The sequence below is a fragment of the Dreissena polymorpha genome, chromosome 10 (assembly GCF_020536995.1).
Source record: "Dreissena polymorpha isolate Duluth1 chromosome 10, UMN_Dpol_1.0, whole genome shotgun sequence".
Classification (NCBI taxonomy): Eukaryota; Metazoa; Mollusca; class Bivalvia; order Myida; family Dreissenidae; genus Dreissena; species Dreissena polymorpha.
Window position 1 is genome coordinate 21,176,432 of NC_068364.1, and position 19,509 is coordinate 21,195,940.

The following is a 19,509-nucleotide window of genomic DNA, read 5'->3' on the forward strand; positions in this document are numbered from 1 at the left end:
GGCATTTCTCCTAGACGCTAGGCATAAATGGGTTTAATATGATTTTCATTAGATACTACTGATAACCTTTGTTTTGTTACATTTTTTATTTGCTACATTTATTTAGATGTTCAATGCCAAAGTGATTAATACACATGACCACTTTTATTATTTTCTTTATAAACGCTTTAGTCAAATAATTTGTGTCAAAATGGCAAACTGGTCTTAAATAATAGTGTAAAATTATCTTTAAACCTCACTGTACAACTTTAAACTATTTTGTTATGGTTAGTACTTTAAACTATTTGGATAATGCAGTTAGTAAACTATATATATGGGTTTAAAATAATTAAATATTTTACGGATTCACTGCGTTAATGGTGCTGTTTTAAAGATTTTCCTTTATTCTCTTCATAGTGGATTGCTGCCTCGGCCGCAAACTACTGTGTAAAAACCAGCCTCTGCCTTGGGCCAGAAACCGGCCTACCCGACCTAAGCTAGTAGAGCCGTCACAAGTTTGTGACGGAATTAGAGACTGTCCCCTAGGCGAAGACGAAAACTGTATCAAGTGTAAGTTACATTTTTTGATGGTCAAGAGTATAGTTCAGTCGAACGTGAGCTCATTTAAAACACATTAAATGCGGATAACATGTAATAAAATATGTGTTCGGTGAAATTAAGGGGGCATGATTACCGGTTTACACCCGGTCCGTGCTTGTGAACCTTTGTCCGTGTTTCCATTTGTCCGTCCGTCTGTCCACCTTCTCTTACCTAGAAAGTTCTTAAGCAAGGTAGGTAAAAAACTGGCATGAGAATATAGTGTCATATGGTAAATAGGATCAATGTTCTTTTGTCTTGTCAGACAAAAACTGTGATTGCTATGGTTACTGTTGCTCTGCTTGAAGAAATAATTAAAAAGTAAAATTTAGATCCTGAGATAACTAAAAAGGAATGAAACTTTGTATTCGAATTGAGGTCAACAATAACAGTATGAGCTTAAATTCAGTGTATGTTCGACTGTTTGTCCGTGTGTCTGTAAAAAACTACTAGATCTTTCTATAAATCGAAAAGTACTTAAGGTATGCGAATGAAACCCGGTATGTAGATACAGAAACATGTCTGTTTTCGTCAGACGAAACTTGGGGTTGCAGATAAGTGGGTGTTTTCAAAAGGGATACATATATTAAAGCTGCATGTCCAGCGATTTTGAGTTATTACGGGAATTTTATCAATTTTGGTGTGGCCTTGTGCTGTGTTGGATATCCGGAGAACCCACGTGTGTCCGGTTGGTGACCACCATCCAAACTCAGATGCTTACGGGAACGGGTATATTTCGCCGGGGTGAGAAGCGCGTTATCAACTTCTTCGCTAACCATAACTTCCTAAGTTTTCATTGTGGTGAATAATGCTATTGTTTGTGGACTGTACATTTTTTTGTTTCACCACATTAGAGAAACTTTTTTATTTCCAAATATGAAACAAGTCATTTTAATAGTTTAGTTAGTTTAATATTTGTTTATATTCCGTTAACAAATTAACAATGATATAAATTTAATTAAATGCAATAACTCCACTGGTTCTTCACTGGTCACAATCCGTACTCAGTAAGTCCTTTGTATAGTAAATAGTCACGCGGTACGTGTTCCTTCAAATTAAGTAACTCCGACGGCTCTGGCGGCTTTGGCGGCTCTGGCGGCTCTGGCGGCGCCGACGGCTCATATTGCCCGTTGAACAGCACCGCCTTTTCGACGGGAATATTGTACACACACATATATATAACGGAGTTTACTCGCGTACTTCGCGACATTCATCGTTTTTCCAAGATCAGTATATCTCTATTTCAATAAACACACGTATAAGCGCACCGTGAACGTTTTTGTTTAGCTTTAAATTTAATTTTCAAGCATTCCAACGTATAAGGTCAGAATCAGCCATGGTTTTAGCAAAAGAGATGTATAATGTAATATGCATCCTTAAGTCACTGAAAAAAAACTATGTTTATTATAGGTGAAAATCCCCCACAAGTAGAATCAGGCTATCGGGTCGACAACCAAACGGTGTTTACCGTTGGAGCCGTTGTAAGTTACACCTGTATTCCCGGATTCGTTGTGCGTGAAATGGACACCATATATTGCGACTATCGGGGATTGTGGTCGCAGGCTCCAGTTTGCAATAAACGTACACAATTATTATACTCATAAATACATATTTGTTTTTTATTACAAAAACTATATTTGTTATAATGCTACTTTACATTGTCTGCATTACAACGTCTTAAGTGACACTTTTAATGTAGACGTTTTGTCAGATAGCTTTAAAACTTTTTTTTCGTGATGACTCTCACGGAAAATAATTAAACTCAGGATGATTTTCATATGCATGAATTTATTTTTAACAAATGTTGAATGTATTAAATGTTTAATTTAGAAGTGGTTTAAACAAAGTGTTTACACTTCCAAAGGATGATAATCTTGCATTCACATTCGAAGTAAAGTTTAGTTAAGGCATATATCTCTTTACACGTACGACTCATGAAGATCTTCACTTCATTATGTTGATTTGTTTCTTCAAATAGTACGACATTAAATCGGACTTTTAAAGGCTACACAGAGCAGGTATATCTCTTTATTAATAGCTTTTGCTATCAATGACAATCACACACACGTGCAATTAGCACCACACGTCAAGTATCCAGTTTTTTATTTCAGTATGCGGGGACTTACCGAGCGTAAGAAACGGAAGCGTGAGTGCTAGTGGGCTTCTCACACCTGGAACAACAGTAATTGTTTTTTGTGATGATGGTTTCGAACCGCTGAGAAACTTCTTCACGTTTGCTACAAACGGGTCATGGATCGGAAATCCTGCATGCGTGCGCCGTGAGTTTATAAAGAATTATCTGTATGCATTATGCATTAAGGAAAAACCAATAACATATTTTTGGTATAACTAATAATTTCTATAAATTTAAGTAAACGTAACGGACTGTAACCATGCCGATATGGGATAAGATCCATCTAAAACAGGTTCTACGACAGAAGGATACGCGTGTGTCACAGACCTGGAAAACCAGATCGAACACTTGTGCATCGTTAGGACGCTTGGTCGCTCTCTTCAGGATGAAGAAGTACACGTTGCATTGAGCCATAATTCGCCCGATTAAAACCAACTGATATTCTCTTGCATATATTGAGCTGGTGTTGATGCCCCCGATAGAATGGCAAATAGCAGTTTGACTCTCCGCCCATCTGTCCGTCCGAAATTTCATTTTCCGGAATCATTTTCAAAACGCTTTAAGATACTGACCTTATATTTGGTGTGTGAGTCTACATACATTACTTACAGATGAAGAATGAGTTTCGTTCCGGTCCATTGAGTTTTTGGCGAAGTTATGGGCCTTGGACTAAGACAAAGAAACTTACCTATTCAAAAAATGACGAGAATCAAAACCCCTCTAATTGCTTCCAACATTATTTGTTTTTCAACGTGCTGTATCAGTTGCTTCCGTTCGCTGCTTCTCTTTCCTTGGCCAATCAAAAGACGTGTTACATCAACCATAGATAGATGAAGCATTCAGGATCACAATGTGTAATTGACTAATGGGGGATAAGTGTACAAGGCGATAAGAAAACATTGCCCTGGGGCTAATCTCCACTGGCGTGCGCTAATCCCATTGTTTATCAGGGACAATAAAAACATCTGCTATTTTGTTTTGAGGGAATGTGTTTTGTTGGTCGTTTCGTGAGAAAACAATTTGAAGAAGTGTCACGTAATCGAGTGTACTTAGTGAAGATAAAACAAGTCTCTGATGTCTAAAATATTTCTTTATTTTACTCTGTTCTCTAACATCAAAATTGTACTTATAGTTTAAACATTATTTTCTAAGTCTATCTGTTGTATTTTCCTAGCCCAACCGCAGAGTGCCGCTCTCCTTTCAAACATCCCCATTTTGTCCCCAAGTTAATTTACATAAAATCTACTTGTAATTTCCATTGGTCACCAAGGTCCGGGCTTATTACAGATTGGTTGACTTATTAGAATGTTCTAGAAGGAACAATCTATTCATGTATTTACTTGCTTGCCAAATGCACTAAAATCTAATCAATTTATATTGGTATAGAGCAATCCCGTTATATTTGGCAGTGCCATAACTTGTGTATCCTTTGCAAATAAGGCTTTTCGGTGACCCTTTCATCTGTGCTGTTTCGATGACCATGTGCGGGTACTATTAATCTCGTATCTATATGCTGACCCTGCACTCATAGTTAAGTATATGGTCCTTCGATTCTTTTATCTAAATGACTTTTCATTTTATTGATCCCAATTATACCCCACCCTGAGTGTGTTTGCTTTCTTACTTTAAATAAATTAACCAGGTCTTAGTTTTGTAAATACCTCCCAAGATGTATTATTAATTTTTCAGACTTTATCTTAACATTGCATATATACATTATTTGAATATACATATTATCCTTTATAAAATAACTCATAAGAATAATATATTCATTACATTACACATCTACATAATCAATTTCTAAATTTCAAGGTTCTATTTCCTAAATCAGTTTGTTAATAATAGTAATATATTCATTATAACCCATTACATTACACATCTACATAATCAATTTCTAAATTTCAAGGTTCTATTTCCTAAATTAGTTTGTTAATAGTAATAATATATTCATTATAACCCATTACATTACACATCTACATAATCAATTTCTAAATTTCAAGGTTCTATTTCCTAAATTAGTTTATACAACAATAACACGACAATAACAATACCATAATGTACAATGAGATAAATTCTTATTATTATATATAGTATATGTACATTACGTTACAGAAGGCCCATTAATTATAAAAAATCCTAACTAAACAGCCACCTGGGGGGCCCGGAAAATTGCCTGCAACAATCACGAAAAAAATGCTGCGATTACATCCTTAGTATCCCTCCGTAACATATACATCTAATTAGGCGAGCTATGCACAATTATTCTAAATGTTATTAAAAATGAATAGGATATAGGAACACATGTTTTATTCTGGCTTAATTTTCATTATCATGTCCGGCATGCTTTCTTCCCGATGTTATCAACGCTCGAGATCCTGAAGTGACCGGCCCGCTTGCTGTCGGTTTAATGGGGGCCTATACATGCAACGGTGGCTTTTATCCTGCCCTGGAAGGCAACATGAATTATACTTGTAATGAAATGGGGGAATGGACGGGGCACCCGGCTTGTTTTCCACGTAAACATTATTGCTTGTTATTCGACATATCTAATAACATTTTTTGGTACAAGCATTTCCTGTTCCACAACTAAGACTCATTGCTTTCAACAAGCACGTAAGAGATTCAGCGATTTCATCCCATGTTTTTTTCCTCCATAACATGAACATCTAATAATGTGAGCTCTACAAAAGTGTTATAAAATGTTATTCAATATAAATAGGAGATATGAACTCGTGTTTTATTCTGGCTTAAATTACAGGATCATGCCCGGTATCCGCTCTTCTCGGCGTTGCCAACGCTACTCGTCCGGAAGTAACAGGCTCACTTACTGTCGGCTCTGTGTTGACGTATATTTGCAGTGGCGGATTTTCCCCTGCTCCGAATAGCAGCATGAAGATTACTTGTAACGAAATGGGGGAATGGACGGGGAACCCGGCTTGTTTTATTAATCCACGTAACAATTATAATTTGTTTTTGACATATATAATAACATGTTTTTGTTCATGCGTATCGTTTTTTGCATCAAGTACACATTGCAATAAACAATTAGGCTCGAGCTTCTCCGACTTCATGAAGTGTATTTCTCCATTAAATGTACATTTAAAAATTGTCTTTTACATAATTATCATTAAGTTCGAAAATTGCAGTATGTCTGTTTTGTTCATACAGCTAAAATCAATTGAATGTTCTATTATTTATACGTAATATCGGTTCATTTGCAGCCTGTACTAACGTTGTCACCACGACTAAGGGCGTGTTGTGGCGCCTGTGTGATGGATATGCGCCGGGTATAGGTCACCCCAGCAAAGGTCGCATCGAGGTCAACTTCGACGGCACGTGGGGAACGGTGTGTGATGACGGTGACTTTTTAGATGTCGATGGCAATATAGAAAGCTCTCCCTGGTCAGTCGAAAGTCTAAATGTAGCCTGCAGAACGTTTGGTTTCAGGTAGGAGTTCGACTGTTATGAACAATACAACCATTTCGGATAAGATAAAAAACTTTTAGTATAGAATGATTGATTATGTATTTATTAACATTCATAAACCTGTCAAAACCAAACGATGCATTTAATGTTTTAATGATGTCAATCGAAAGAACCCCATTTGTTTCATATTACTTATAATTCAGTGTTATGATTTTTATTAAACTGTATTAAAGTTAGACTAATAATGCATGCATTAATACAAAAAAATCAAAACCTCGAAAACATTTGTATAAAGAATAAAATAGTGCCTTTACTTATCATTTACTATTATAGTAAAAGTACCGGAGTGAACAGGAGGGGAGCATATTTCGGCGAAGGAGTTGGCCCAATACTGATGGATGATGTCATTTGCACTGGCTCTGAGACGTTGTTGACAGATTGCTCTCATTCCAGAGATCACATTGCTACAGGAGAATGCTCCCACTCTGAAGACCAGGGCATTGAATGCATTTAACTATGGATATCAATTGTACGTGCATTTGTTAAGGGATTGATACATATTGATATCTGGTGTGTACACAAAGAGGTTTCTCTATTAAGAATGAACATTAACTTCATTTTGATTTATCAATATTTTATTTTGTTTGTTTCGGGCGGGTGTCAATTTTATGTATCTTATATGCTTTTTTTAATTAGTATTGTTTAATTGCTAGTTATTTCTTGAATTGAATTCATTTATGGAAAGTTAGTTTCACGGCTTTCGATATGCTTAGATAACAAAGATAACTATTGATGCTTATTATTTACCTAATGATGTGTTTCACACCTTGTATATTATCGCTGTTTGGTATCTCAGCATGTGTACTGAGTGATAACATAATTGAGCAGAATAAAAATAATCAAGACCATGAAACATCTAGTCAATGTCATTTATTTGTTATATAGGTAAACAACAAATTGTTCATAACATCATTTATCATCGCTACTGCAATACAATTACAGCCAGATACACATTTGATGTAAAGACTCCCCGAAAGACTCATTTTCTGTATTTACTCGAAAATGAATAAAACATCGGAGAAGAAAGTATTTTTTGCATTTTTTATAAAACAAAAAATAATCAGCGTGTTAACCCTTTGCATGCTGGGAAATTTGTCGTCTGCTAAATTGTCGTCTGCTGAAGTTCTAAAATTAGCATTTTCCTCGATTTTTTTTTCAAAGAATACTATCAGAATAGCAAACAGCTTGGATCCTGATGAGACGCCACGTTCTGTGGCGTCTCATCTGGATCCAAACTGTTTGCAAAGGCCTTTAAAATTCGGTTCCCGCACTGAAAGGGTTAATATTTTCTAAAACAATATAACAGTGAAGTATAAAATGGTTTCTGAACATGTTTTAGTCGGATCATTCGGGAATTTACTTGTAGTGCACAATACTCATGAAGCAATCAAAAACAAGTTCACCTTCTATTGCTTTAATTGATTAATTATGCAAACTCCAATAAACTAAGTGACACTGAGTTTACTTTGATCATCACTACACCCATGTTAGTTAAGTTACTAACGTGATATGCTGAGATCGTTAAATATATTTTATATTAAAAACTAAGAAACGGAAAAAATCAAAATAAAATAAATTAAGAAACTTCAAATGTAAAGCTTCCAACGACAAATTGAACAACAATTTGCTATTGAGTGAAAGGTTATTACGCTTAACATTGTAATGAGTCTATAGTCAGAACAATAGTCCACATCGTCAGCCTCCTTTCTATTTTTTTTTCAAGGGAAACAAATCTTACATAGCTCGATATCGGGATTGTGAAAATGGTCAATTGAATCGGTCTAAAATGATCATGGTCCCTAAAGAATTCGGTACAACGGTCAGTGGACCCCACAGCATTCCTGGCCAGGCACAACTCTTCAAAACAATAACATCCCATTGACACTGATCAGAATACACCAACAAGACAAACTGGACGTTGATATTGAATTGGCTCCGATCAAAGCTCGACTCTGCTGACAGGAACGTACATGGGTTTATGGATAACCAGCTGGAACATTATTTCTTGGACGAGCAGAATACATATTGTTTTGCATTTCTGTGTCACTAGAGCACCATGACCTATGGTATATAATAAAATAATTATTCATTTAAAGTATTCTTACAAATTATATTTCGTTGTCATATTTGCAACTTAAGAATACCAACAAGTAACCACTTAAACAAGTAAACCACATCAGTAAACTTGAAACTTGAAACTTGCTAATTTAATGAAACGCGTATTTATATAAATATATTCAACGGCGTTGTATACACAGTAATCTCTGCGATTATAAATTGCGTAATATATTTTGACTTTGGTCACGTGAATAGGAAAGAAATTTAGAGCAAGTTTGCTCTAAAAATGTGCGCAAATTTTCAAACTTTTATTAGCACTGTCATGTGTCAAAATAAAACACATTAAAGAAGTTATTCAGAACTCCTTTAAAACAGGTTTCAACGCAAGGCACTATTAACTTGCAGAAGCGACAATTGTATCCATATGATTACACAATTTATGAACATTTCTTTCTAGTTCAACATATCAAAGTTTATACATAAATTAAAACTATTATAAAGTAGTTTAAAGGCGGGGCGGATACGGCATACGCCTCCCACTCCTATAAAAAAAAAGTCGCCAGTGTTCTTTTTCGTTCAGCCAGGCTTATCTGTTCCAATCAAATATATGGGACTTAATGATTTTTTGAAGTCGATTTACTCTCAAGAATTTTCTCTAGAGTTATCCGTAACCTAATAACTGTTCGATAACAAATAACAAAATTCCCTCTGCATCGAAAAAGAAACAAAATGTCCTCAGATAAAACAAAACAAAAAATATAATAATAAACAAGGTTATAATGACTCACATAAATAAAAGTTATATTTATATTATATACAGAAATATGGATATTGTAAAATTGTATATTGGAGCCAATTTATTAATCTATTCTCTGTCCGATGAAAAACCCGTTATCAGGCCTATGTACATATTAATACCGATCCAATCTTAGGCCAAGGCAAAATGTTCGCTGATTGTATGTGGCTTGTTTATGTTGCGAGAAATTCAAACATGAAACTCCTTTTGACAAGAGAAATCGTTAAAAAATGACACATCTTTAAACAAGATGTTCGGTGTTTATGAGAATTATTATAGCACTCATGACTCCAATTACTTTTTAAAAGTTAACGCTCCTGTAATATATGTTTTATACACTGTTACGTTGCATACTGCAGTACATAAAACTATGTGCAGTATTTATATGTGCCTAAACTACAATATTGTATGAGCCATCTTTAGTTGGTGTACTTATAATGAATACATAAGCTTAAATAAACATTTTAAAGCATGATCACAATTCTTAACAACAACACAAATACCTCTAACAACATTTAGTTAAACTGATCACTTACTGTTTTAAAACTATGGTGAAATACCGATCGATGGAATATTTAAACAAATAATCGAAAGTTGTATTTTAACTTTAAATTGTAATTCATATTTAAATGTGAATTAAATGTGTTAATTTCGTTCTCTAAAAATTTCATTTAATCAAATCAATCAATGATCTGATACTATAAATTTGAGGAAACATATTACATGTATACATTACTATATGTGATTTGTGTTGTTGCATTTTTTCTTACGTAGCGTTTAATTAAACAAAAGTGGGACAACAACTATATTTTTTTTCGAATTAAACGTAAGTAGTTTTTCAGACATGTCTTAAAAAGTATCATGTAACATGCTCAGTAAATATTTTACTGAAAATTAGTTGCAACTCATTTTGTATTTTACAGTTTTGTATTATGAATCAGTGAAACAAACTTGCTGTATATAAACAGTTGTAATTTCAACAGTCTTGATTCTCATTTGAATTAAAGTAGAATGTTTATGTTGGGTCCTTTTACTTTGCAAATAAACATGGTAATCTTACAAAAAACCGTCTCAAAATGGTTTCAATTGATTTAAAATATCAATTGTTGCGGTTTATTTCTACGCATTTATGACTCTTTGGCTTGCTTTATGCATTACCAGTATAGATGTATGCTCTAAGATCGGTAATTTAACTAATTTATTCCTAGTGGACTCTCCCATCCTTCTAAACGGGATCAATTCATTTCCGAAATTAGGGATGTCTAGTATATTTATTTCCATATTTAGAATATTTCTTACAGAAATTCATTTAAGCAAACAGCGCAGGCCCTGATGAGACGCCATATCATGCGGTGTCTCATCTGGGTCTACGCTGTTTGCCAAGGCATTTCTCCTAGACGCTAGGCATAAATGGGTTTAATATGATTTTCATTAGATACTACTGATAACCTTTGTTTTGTTACATTTTTTATTTGCTACATTTATTTAGATGTTCAATGCCAAAATGATTAATACACATGACCACTTTTATTATTTTCTTTATAAACGCTTTAGTCAAATAACTTGTGTCAAAATGGCAAACTGGTCTTAAATAATAGTGTAACATTATCTTTAAACCTCACTGTACAACTTTAAACTATTTTGTTATGGTTAGTACTTTAAACTATTTGGATAATGCAGTTAGTAAACTATATATACGGGTTTAAAATAATTAAATATTGTACGGATTCACTGCGTAAATGGTGCTGTTTTAAAGATTTTCCTTTATTCTCTTCATAGTGGATTGCTGCCTCGGCCGCAAACTACTGTGTAAAAACCAGCCTCTGCCTTGGGCCAGAAACCGGCCTACCCGACCTAAGCTAGTAGAGCCGTCACAAGTTTGTGACGGAATTAGAGACTGTCCCCTAGGCGAAGACGAAAACTGTATCAAGTGTAAGTTACATTTTTTGATGGTCAAGAGTATAGTTCAGTCGAACGTGAGCTCATTTAAAACACATTAAATGCGGTAATACATGTAATAAAATATGTGTTCGGTGAAATTAAGGGGGCATGATTACCGGTTTACACCAGGTCCGTGCTTGTGAACCTTGTCCGTGTTTCCATTTGTCCGTCCGTCTGTCCACCTTCTCTTACCTAGAAAGTTCTTAAGCAAGGTAGGTAAAAAACTGGCATGAGAATATAGTGTCATATGGTAAATAGGATCAATGTTCTTTTGTCAGACAAAAACTGTGATTGCTATGGTTACTGTTGCTCTGCTTGAAGAAATAATTAAAAAGTAAAATTTAGATCCTGAGATAACTAAAAAGGAATGAAACTTTGTATTCGAATTGAGGTCAACAATAACAGTATGAGCTTAACTTCAGTGTATGTTCGACTGTTTGTCCGTGTGTCTGTAAAAAACAACTAGATCTTTCTATAAATCGAAAAGTACTTCAGGTATGCGAATGAAACCCGGTATGTAGATACAGAAACATGTCTGTTTTCGTCAGACGAAACTTGGGGTTGCAGATAAGTGGGTGTTTTCAAAAGGGATACATATATTAAAGCTGCATGTCCAGCGATTTTGAGTTATTACGGGAATTTTATCAATTTTGGTGTGGCCTTGTGCTGTGTGGGATATCCGGAGAACCCACGTGTGTCCGGTTGGTGACCACCATCCAAACTCAGATGCTTACGGGAACGGGTATTGTAATCCTTTTCGCCGGGGTGAGAAGCGCGATATCAACTTCTTCGCTAACCATAACTTCCTAAGTTTTCATTGTGGTGAATAATGCTATTGTTTGTGGACTGTACATTTTTTGTTTCACCACATTAGAGAAACTTTTTTATTTCCAAATATGAAACAAGTCATTTTAATAGTTTAGTTAGTTTAATATTTGTTTATATTCCGTTAACAAATTAACAATGATATAAATTTAATTAAATGCAATAACTCCATTGGTTCTTCACTGGTCACAATCCGTACTCAGTAAGTCCTTTGTATAGTAAATAGTCACGCGGTACGTGTTCCTTCAAATTAAGTAACTCCGACGGCTCTGGCGGCTTTGGCGGCTCTGGCGGCGCCGACGGCTCATATTGCCCGTTGAACAGCACCGCCTTTTCGACGGGAATATTGTACACACACATATATATAACGGAGTTTACTCGCGTGCTTCGCGACATTCATCGTTTTTCCGCGATCAGTATATCTCAATTTACTAAACACACGTATAAGCGCACCGTGAACGTTTTTGTTTAGCTTTAAATTTAATTTTCAAGCATACCAACGTATAAGGTCAGAATCAGCCATGGTTTTAGCAAAAGAGATGTATAATGTAATATGCATCCTTAAGTCACTGAAAAAAAAACTATGTTTATTATAGGTGAAAATCCCCCACAAGTAGAATCAGGCTATCGGGTCGACAACCAAACGGTGTTTACCGTTGGAGCCGTTGTAAGTTACACCTGTATTCCCGGATTCGTTGTGCGTGAAATGGACACCATATATTGCGACTATCGGGGATTGTGGTCGCAGGCTCCAGTTTGCGATAAACGTACACAATTATTATACTCATAAATACATATTTGTTTTTTATTACAAAAACTATATTTGTTATAATGCTACTTTACATTGTCTGCATTACAACGTCTTAAGTGGCACTTTTAATGTAGACGTTTTGTCAGATAGCTTTAAAACTTTTTTTTCGTGATGACTCTCACGGAAAATAATTAAACTCAGGATGATTTTCATATGCATGAATTTATTTTTAACAAATGTTGAATGTATTAAATGTTTAATTTAGAAGTGGTTTAAACAAAGTGTTTACACTTCCAGAGGATGATAATCTTGCATTCACATTCGAAGTAAAGTTTAGTTAAGGCATATATCTCTTTACACGTACGACTCATGAAGATCTTCACTTCATTATGTTGATTTGTTTCTTCAAATAGTACGACATTAAATCGGACTTTTAAAGGCTACACAGAGCAGGTATATCTCTTTATTAATAGCTTTTGCTATAAATGACAATCACACACACGTGCAATTAGCACCACACGTCAAGTATCCAGTTTTTTATTTCAGTATGCGGGGACTTACCGAGCGTTAGAAACGGAAGCGTGAGTGCTAGTGGGCTTCTCACACCTGGAACAACAGTAATTGTTTTTTGTGATGATGGTTTCGAACCGCTGAGAAACTTCTTCACGTGTGCTACAAACGGGTCATGGATCGGAAATCCTGCATGCGTGCGCCGTGAGTTTATAAAGAATTATCTGTATGCATTATGCATTAAGGAAAAACCAATAACATATTTTTGGTATAACTAATAATTTCTATAAATTTAAGTAAACGTAACGGACTGTAACCATGCTGATATGGGATAAGATCCATCTAAAACAGGTTCTACGACAGAAGGATACGCGTGTGTCACAGACCTGGAAAACCAGATCGAACACTTGTGCATCGTTAGGACGCTTGGTCGCTCTCTTCAGGATGAAGAAGTACACGTTGCATTGAGCCATAATTCGCCCGATTAAAACCAACTGATATTCTCTTGCATATATTGAGCTGGTGTTGATGCCCCCGATAGAATGGCAAATAGCAGTTTGACTCTCCGCCCATCTGTCCGTCCGAAATTTCATTTTCCGGAATCATTTTCAAAACGCTTTAAGATACTGACCTTATATTTGGTGTGTGAGTCTACCTACATTACTTACAGATGAAGAATGAGTTTCGTTCCGGTCCATTGAGTTTTTGGCGAAGTTATGGGCCTTGGATTAAGACAAAGAAACTTACCTATTCAAAAAATGACGAGAATCAAAACCCCTCTAATTGCTTCCAACATTATTTGTTTTTCAACGTGCTGTATCAGTTGCTTCCGTTCGCTGCTTCTCTTTCCTTGGCCAATCAAAAGACGTGTAACATCAACCATAGATAGATGAAGCATTCAGGATCACAATGTGTTATTGACTAATGGGGGATAAGTGTACAAGGCGATAAGAAAACATTGCCCTGGGGCTAATCTCCACTGGCGAGCGCTAATCCCATTGTTTATCAGGGACAATAAAAACATCTGCTATTTTGTTTTGAGGGAATGTGTTTTGTTGGTCGTTTCGTGAGAAAACAATTTGAAGAAGGCCCATTAATTATAAAAAATCCTAACTAAACAGCCACCTGGGGGGCCCGGAAAATTGCCTGCAACAATCACGAAAGAAATTCTGCGATTACATTCCTAGTATCCCTCCGTAACATATACATCTAATTAGGCGAGCTATGCACAATTATTCTAAATGTTAGTAAAAATGAATAGGATATAGGAACACATGTTTTATTCTGGCTTAACTTTCATTATCATGTCCGGCATGCTTTCTTCTCGATGTTATCAACGCTCGAGATCCTGAAGTGACCGGCCCGCTTGCTGTCGGTTTAATGGGGACCTATACATGCAACGGTGGCTTTTATCCTGCCCTGGAAGGCAACATGAATTATACTTGTAATGAAATGGGGTAATGGACGGGGCACCAGGCTTGTTTTCCACGTAAACATTATTGCTTGTTATTCGACATATCTAATAACATTTTTTGGTACAAGCATTTCCTGTTCCACAACTAAGACTCATTGCTTTCAACAAGCACGTAAGAGATTCGGCGATTTCATCCCATGTTTTTTTCCTCCATAACATGAACATCTAATCATGTGAGCTCTACAAAAGTGTTATAAAATGTTATTCAATATAAATAGGAGATATGAACTCGTGTTTTATTCTGGGTTAAATTACAGGATCATGCCCGGTATCCGCTCTTCTCGGCGTTGCCAACGCTACTCGTCCGGAAGTAACAGGCTCACTTACTGTCGGCTCTGTGTTGACGTATATTTGCAGTGGCGGATTTTCCCCTGCTCCGAATAGCAGCATGAAGATTACTTGTAACGAAATGGGGGAATGGACGGGGAACCCGGCTTGTTTTATTAATCCACGTAACAATTATAATTTGTTTTTGACATATATAATAACATGTTTTTGTTCATGCGTATCGTTTTCTGCATCAAGTACACATTGCAATAAACAATTAGGCTAGAGCTTCTCCGATTTCATTACGTGTATTTCTCCATTAAATGTACATTAAGTTCGAAAATTGCAGTATGTCTGTTTTGTTCATACAGCTAAAATCAATTGAATGTTCTATTATTTATACGTAATATCGGTTCATTTGCAGCCTGTACTAACGTTGTCACCACGACTAAGGGGGTGTTGTGGCGCCTGTGTGATGGATATGCGCCGGGTATAGGTCACCCCAGCAAAGGTCGCATCGAGGTCAACTTCGACGGCACGTGGGGAACGGTGTGTGATGACGGTGACTTTTTAGATGTCGATGGCAATATAGAAAGCTTTCCCTGGTCAGTCGAAAGTCTAAATGTAGCCTGCAGAACGTTTGGTTTCAGGTAGGAGTTCGACTGCTATGAACAATGTAACCATTTCGGATAAGATAAAAAAAACATTTAGTATAGAATGATTGATTATGCATTTATTAACATTCATAAACCTGTCAAAACCAAACGATGCATTTAATGTTTTAATGATGTCAATCGGAAGAACCTCATTTGTTTCATATTACTTATACTTCAGTGTTATGATTTTTATTAAACTGTATAAAAGTAAGACTAATAATGCATGCATTAATACAAAGAAAATCAAAACCTCGAAAACATTTGTATAAAAAATAAAATAGTGCCTTTACTTATCATTTACTATTATAGTAAAAGTACCGGAGTGAACAGGAGGAGAGCATATTTCGGCGAAGGAGTTGGCCCAATACTGCTGGATGATGTCATTTGCACTGGCTCTGAGACGTTGTTTACAGATTGCTCTCATTCCAGAGATCACATTGCTACAGGAGAATGCTCCCACTCTGAAGACCAGGGCATTGAATGCATTTAAATATGGATATCAATTGTACGTGCGTTTGTTAAGGGATTGATACATATTGATATCTGGTGTGTACACAAAGAGGTTTCTCTATTAAGAATGAACATTAACTTCATTTTGATTTATCAATATTTTATTTTGTTTCTTTTTTAATTAGTATTGTTTAATTGCTAGTTATATCTTGAATTGAATTCATTTATGGAAAGTTAGTTTCACGGCTTTCGATATGCTTAGATAACAAAGATAATTATTGATGCTTATTATTTACCTATTGATGTGTTTCACACCTTGTATATTATCGCTGTTTGGTATCTCAGCATGTGTACTGAGTGATAACACAATTGAGCAGAATAAAAATAATCAAGACCATGAAACATCTAGTCAATGTCATTTATTTGTTATATAGGTAAACAACAAATTGTTCATAACATCATTTATCATCGCTACTGCAATATAATTACAGCCAGATACACATTTGATGTAAAGACTCCCCGAAAGACTCATTTTCTGTATTAACTCGAAAATGAATAAAACATCGGAGCAGAAAGTATTTTGTGCATTTTTTATAAAACAAAAAATAATCAGCGTGTTAACCCTTTGCATGCTGGGAAATTTGTCGTCTGCTAAATTGTCGTCTGCTGAAGTTCTAAAATTAGCATTTTCTTCGATTTTTTTCAAAGAATACTTTCAGAATAGCAAACAATTTGGATCCTGATGAGACGCCACGTTCTGTGGCGTCTCATCTGGATCCAAACTGTTTGCAAAGGCCATTTAAATTCGGTTCCCGCACTGAAAGGGTTAATATTTTCTAAAACAATATAAAAGTGAAGTATAAAAATGGTTTCTGAACATGTTTTAGTCGAATCTTTCGGGAATTTACTTGTAGTGCACAATACTCATAAAGCAATCAAAAACAAGTTCACCTTCTATTGCTTTAATTGATTAATTATGCAAACTCCAATAAACAAAGTGACACTGAGTTTACTTTGATCATCACTACACCCATGTTAGTTAAGTTACTAACTAGATATGCTGAGATCGTTAAATATATTTTATATTAAAAACTAAGAAACGGAAAAAATCAAAATAAACTAAATTAAGAAACTTCAACTGCAAAGCGTCCAACGACAAAATAAACAACAATTTGCTATTTTAGTGAAAGGTTATTACGCTTAACATTGTAATGAGTCTATAGTCAGAACAATAGTCCACATCGTCAGCCTCCTTTCTAATTCTTTCTTTTTTCAAGGGAAACAAATCTTACATAACTCGATCACAGGTGGTTAGCGTGTGGCTATGATATTAATAAGTGAAAACATCATTTTGAATGATAAATAATCATATTATAACGAAAAATTAAATTTTATGGAAAAAAAATTCACTATCAAATATATATATAACAAGGTATGCAACTCAAAATCACCCCAAAACGGGGTGCATCGCTTTGAACAGCCATATCTTCATCAATTGTGCAGCGATTTTCACGATCTCGGTCTTTTTCAACGCAGAAATTAATTTCATTTCTGGAAATGTATAAGTCTTGCAATATTTATACAAATGCTGGGTCAACTTTTAAGAAATAACACGATACACAACTCGCATGACCCAATTGACAATGATCATGCAGTCTTTAAGACTGAAATCTTCACGGAGTAAAGGGCATCTTCCCTACAAAGTTCATGTACCTCGATACCATAATTCAATAAAAAGTATGAAAAACATTATTACCGTTCCTGTCGTTACATTATTCATCAAGACTAACTGTCCAGCGCCGTTTGAAACCTTTGTTTACATACATTTCAACTGACATTTTAAACACACGAGTGATTTCTTTGGTCCAATGCGGAGATGTGTCTTTACAACTGGCGATTTCATTCATAAAGACTGCATGATCAATGACAACTGGGTCATGCGAGTTGTGTATCGTGTTATTTCTTAAAAGTTGACCCCGCATTTGTAAAAATATTGCAAGACATATACATTTATATATATATTTGATAGTGATTTTTTTTCCATAAAATTTAATTTTTCGTTATTATATGATTATTAATCATTCAAAATGATGTTTTCACTAATTAATATCATAGCAACAAACTAACCACCTGTGAACTCGATATCGGGAATGTGAAAATGGTCAATTAAATCGGTCTAAAATGATCATGGTCCCTAAAGAATTCGGTACAACGGTCAGTGGACCCCACAGCATTCCTGGCTAGGCACAACTCTTCGCAACAATAACATCCCATTGACACTGATCAGAATACACCAACAAGACAAACTGGACGTTGATATTGAATTGGCTCCGATCAAAGCTCAACTCTGCTGACAGGAACATACATGGGTTTAATGGATAATCAGCTGGAACATTATTTCTTGGACGAACAGAATACATATTGTTTTGCATTTCTGTGTCACTAGAGCACCATGACCTATGGTATATAATAAAATAATTATTCATTTAAAGTATTCTTACAAATTATCTTTCGTTGTCATATTTGCAACTTAAGAATACCAACAAGTAACCACTTAAACAAGTAAACCACATCAGTAAACTTGAAACTTGAAACTTGCTAATTTAATGAAACGCGTATTTATATAAATATATCCAACGGCGTTGTATACACAGTAATCTCTGCGATTATAATTTGCGTAATATATTTTGACTTTGGTCACGTGAATAGGAAAGAAATTTAGAGCAAGTTTGCTCTAAAAATGTGCGCAAACTTTAAACTTTTATTAGCACTGTCATGTGTCAAAATAAAACAAATTATAGTAGTTATTCAGAACTCCTTTAAAACAGGTTTCAACGCAAGGCACTATTAACTTGCAGAAGCGACAATTGTATCACTATGATTACACAATTTATGAACATTTCTTTCTAGTTCACCATATCAAAGTTTATACATAAATTTAAACTATTATAAAGTAGTTTAAAGGCGGGGCGGATACGGCATACGCCTCCCACTCCTATCAAAAAAAAGTCGCCAGTGTTCTTTTTCGTTCAGCCAGGCTTATCTGTTCCAATCAAATATATGGGACTTAATGGTTTTTTGAAGTCGATTTACTTTTAGGCATTTTCTCTAGAGTAATCCGTAACCTAATAACTGTTCGATAACAAATAACAAAATTCCCTCTGCATCGAAAAAGAAACAAAATGTCTTCAGATAAAACAAAACAAAAAATATAATAATAAACAAGGTTATAATGACTCACAAAAATAAAAGTTATAATTATATCATATACAGAAATATGGATATTGTAAAATTGTATATTGGTGCCAATTCATTAATCTATTCTCTGTCCGATGAAAAACCCGTTATCAGGCCTATGTACATATTTATACCGATCCAATCTTAGGCCAAGGCAAAATGTTCGCTGATTGTATGTGGCTTGTTTATGTTGCGAGAAATTCAAACATGAAACTCCTTTAGACAAGAAAAATCGTTAAAAAATGACACATCTTTAAACAAGATGTTCGGTGTTTATGAGAATTATTATAGCACTCATGACTCCAATTACTTTTTAAAAGTTAACGCTCCTGTAATATATGTTTTATA

General features: G+C 35.1%; 2 protein-coding genes and 1 long non-coding RNA gene across 3 annotated transcripts; all 3 read left to right on the forward strand.

Annotated features, from left to right (window-relative positions):
- The first annotated feature begins 293 nt into the window (after positions 1-293).
- On the forward strand, positions 294-2,849 carry LOC127848462 (uncharacterized). The gene is made up of 3 exons (XR_008034520.1): positions 294-549; positions 1,987-2,157; positions 2,688-2,849. It is a non-coding gene; the product is annotated as an uncharacterized LOC127848462 (long non-coding RNA).
- Positions 2,850-5,373: 2,524 nt separating this feature from the next.
- On the forward strand, positions 5,374-7,019 carry LOC127848460 (deleted in malignant brain tumors 1 protein-like). The gene is made up of 3 exons (XM_052380934.1): positions 5,374-5,663; positions 5,932-6,157; positions 6,470-7,019. Exons 1-3 carry the CDS (start codon positions 5,600-5,602, stop codon positions 6,648-6,650), a joined length of 471 nt encoding a protein of 156 aa, XP_052236894.1. The 5' UTR covers positions 5,374-5,599; the 3' UTR covers positions 6,651-7,019.
- A 3,814-nt stretch (positions 7,020-10,833) lies between these two features.
- Positions 10,834-16,295, forward strand: LOC127848459 (antigen WC1.1-like). The gene is made up of 6 exons (XM_052380933.1): positions 10,834-10,982; positions 12,413-12,583; positions 13,114-13,281; positions 14,809-15,003; positions 15,243-15,468; positions 15,784-16,295. The coding sequence occupies exons 2-6, from the start codon at positions 12,523-12,525 to the stop codon at positions 15,962-15,964; spliced, it is 831 nt and encodes a 276-aa protein (XP_052236893.1). The 5' UTR covers positions 10,834-10,982; positions 12,413-12,522; the 3' UTR covers positions 15,965-16,295.
- The last annotated feature ends 3,214 nt before the right edge of the window (positions 16,296-19,509 follow it).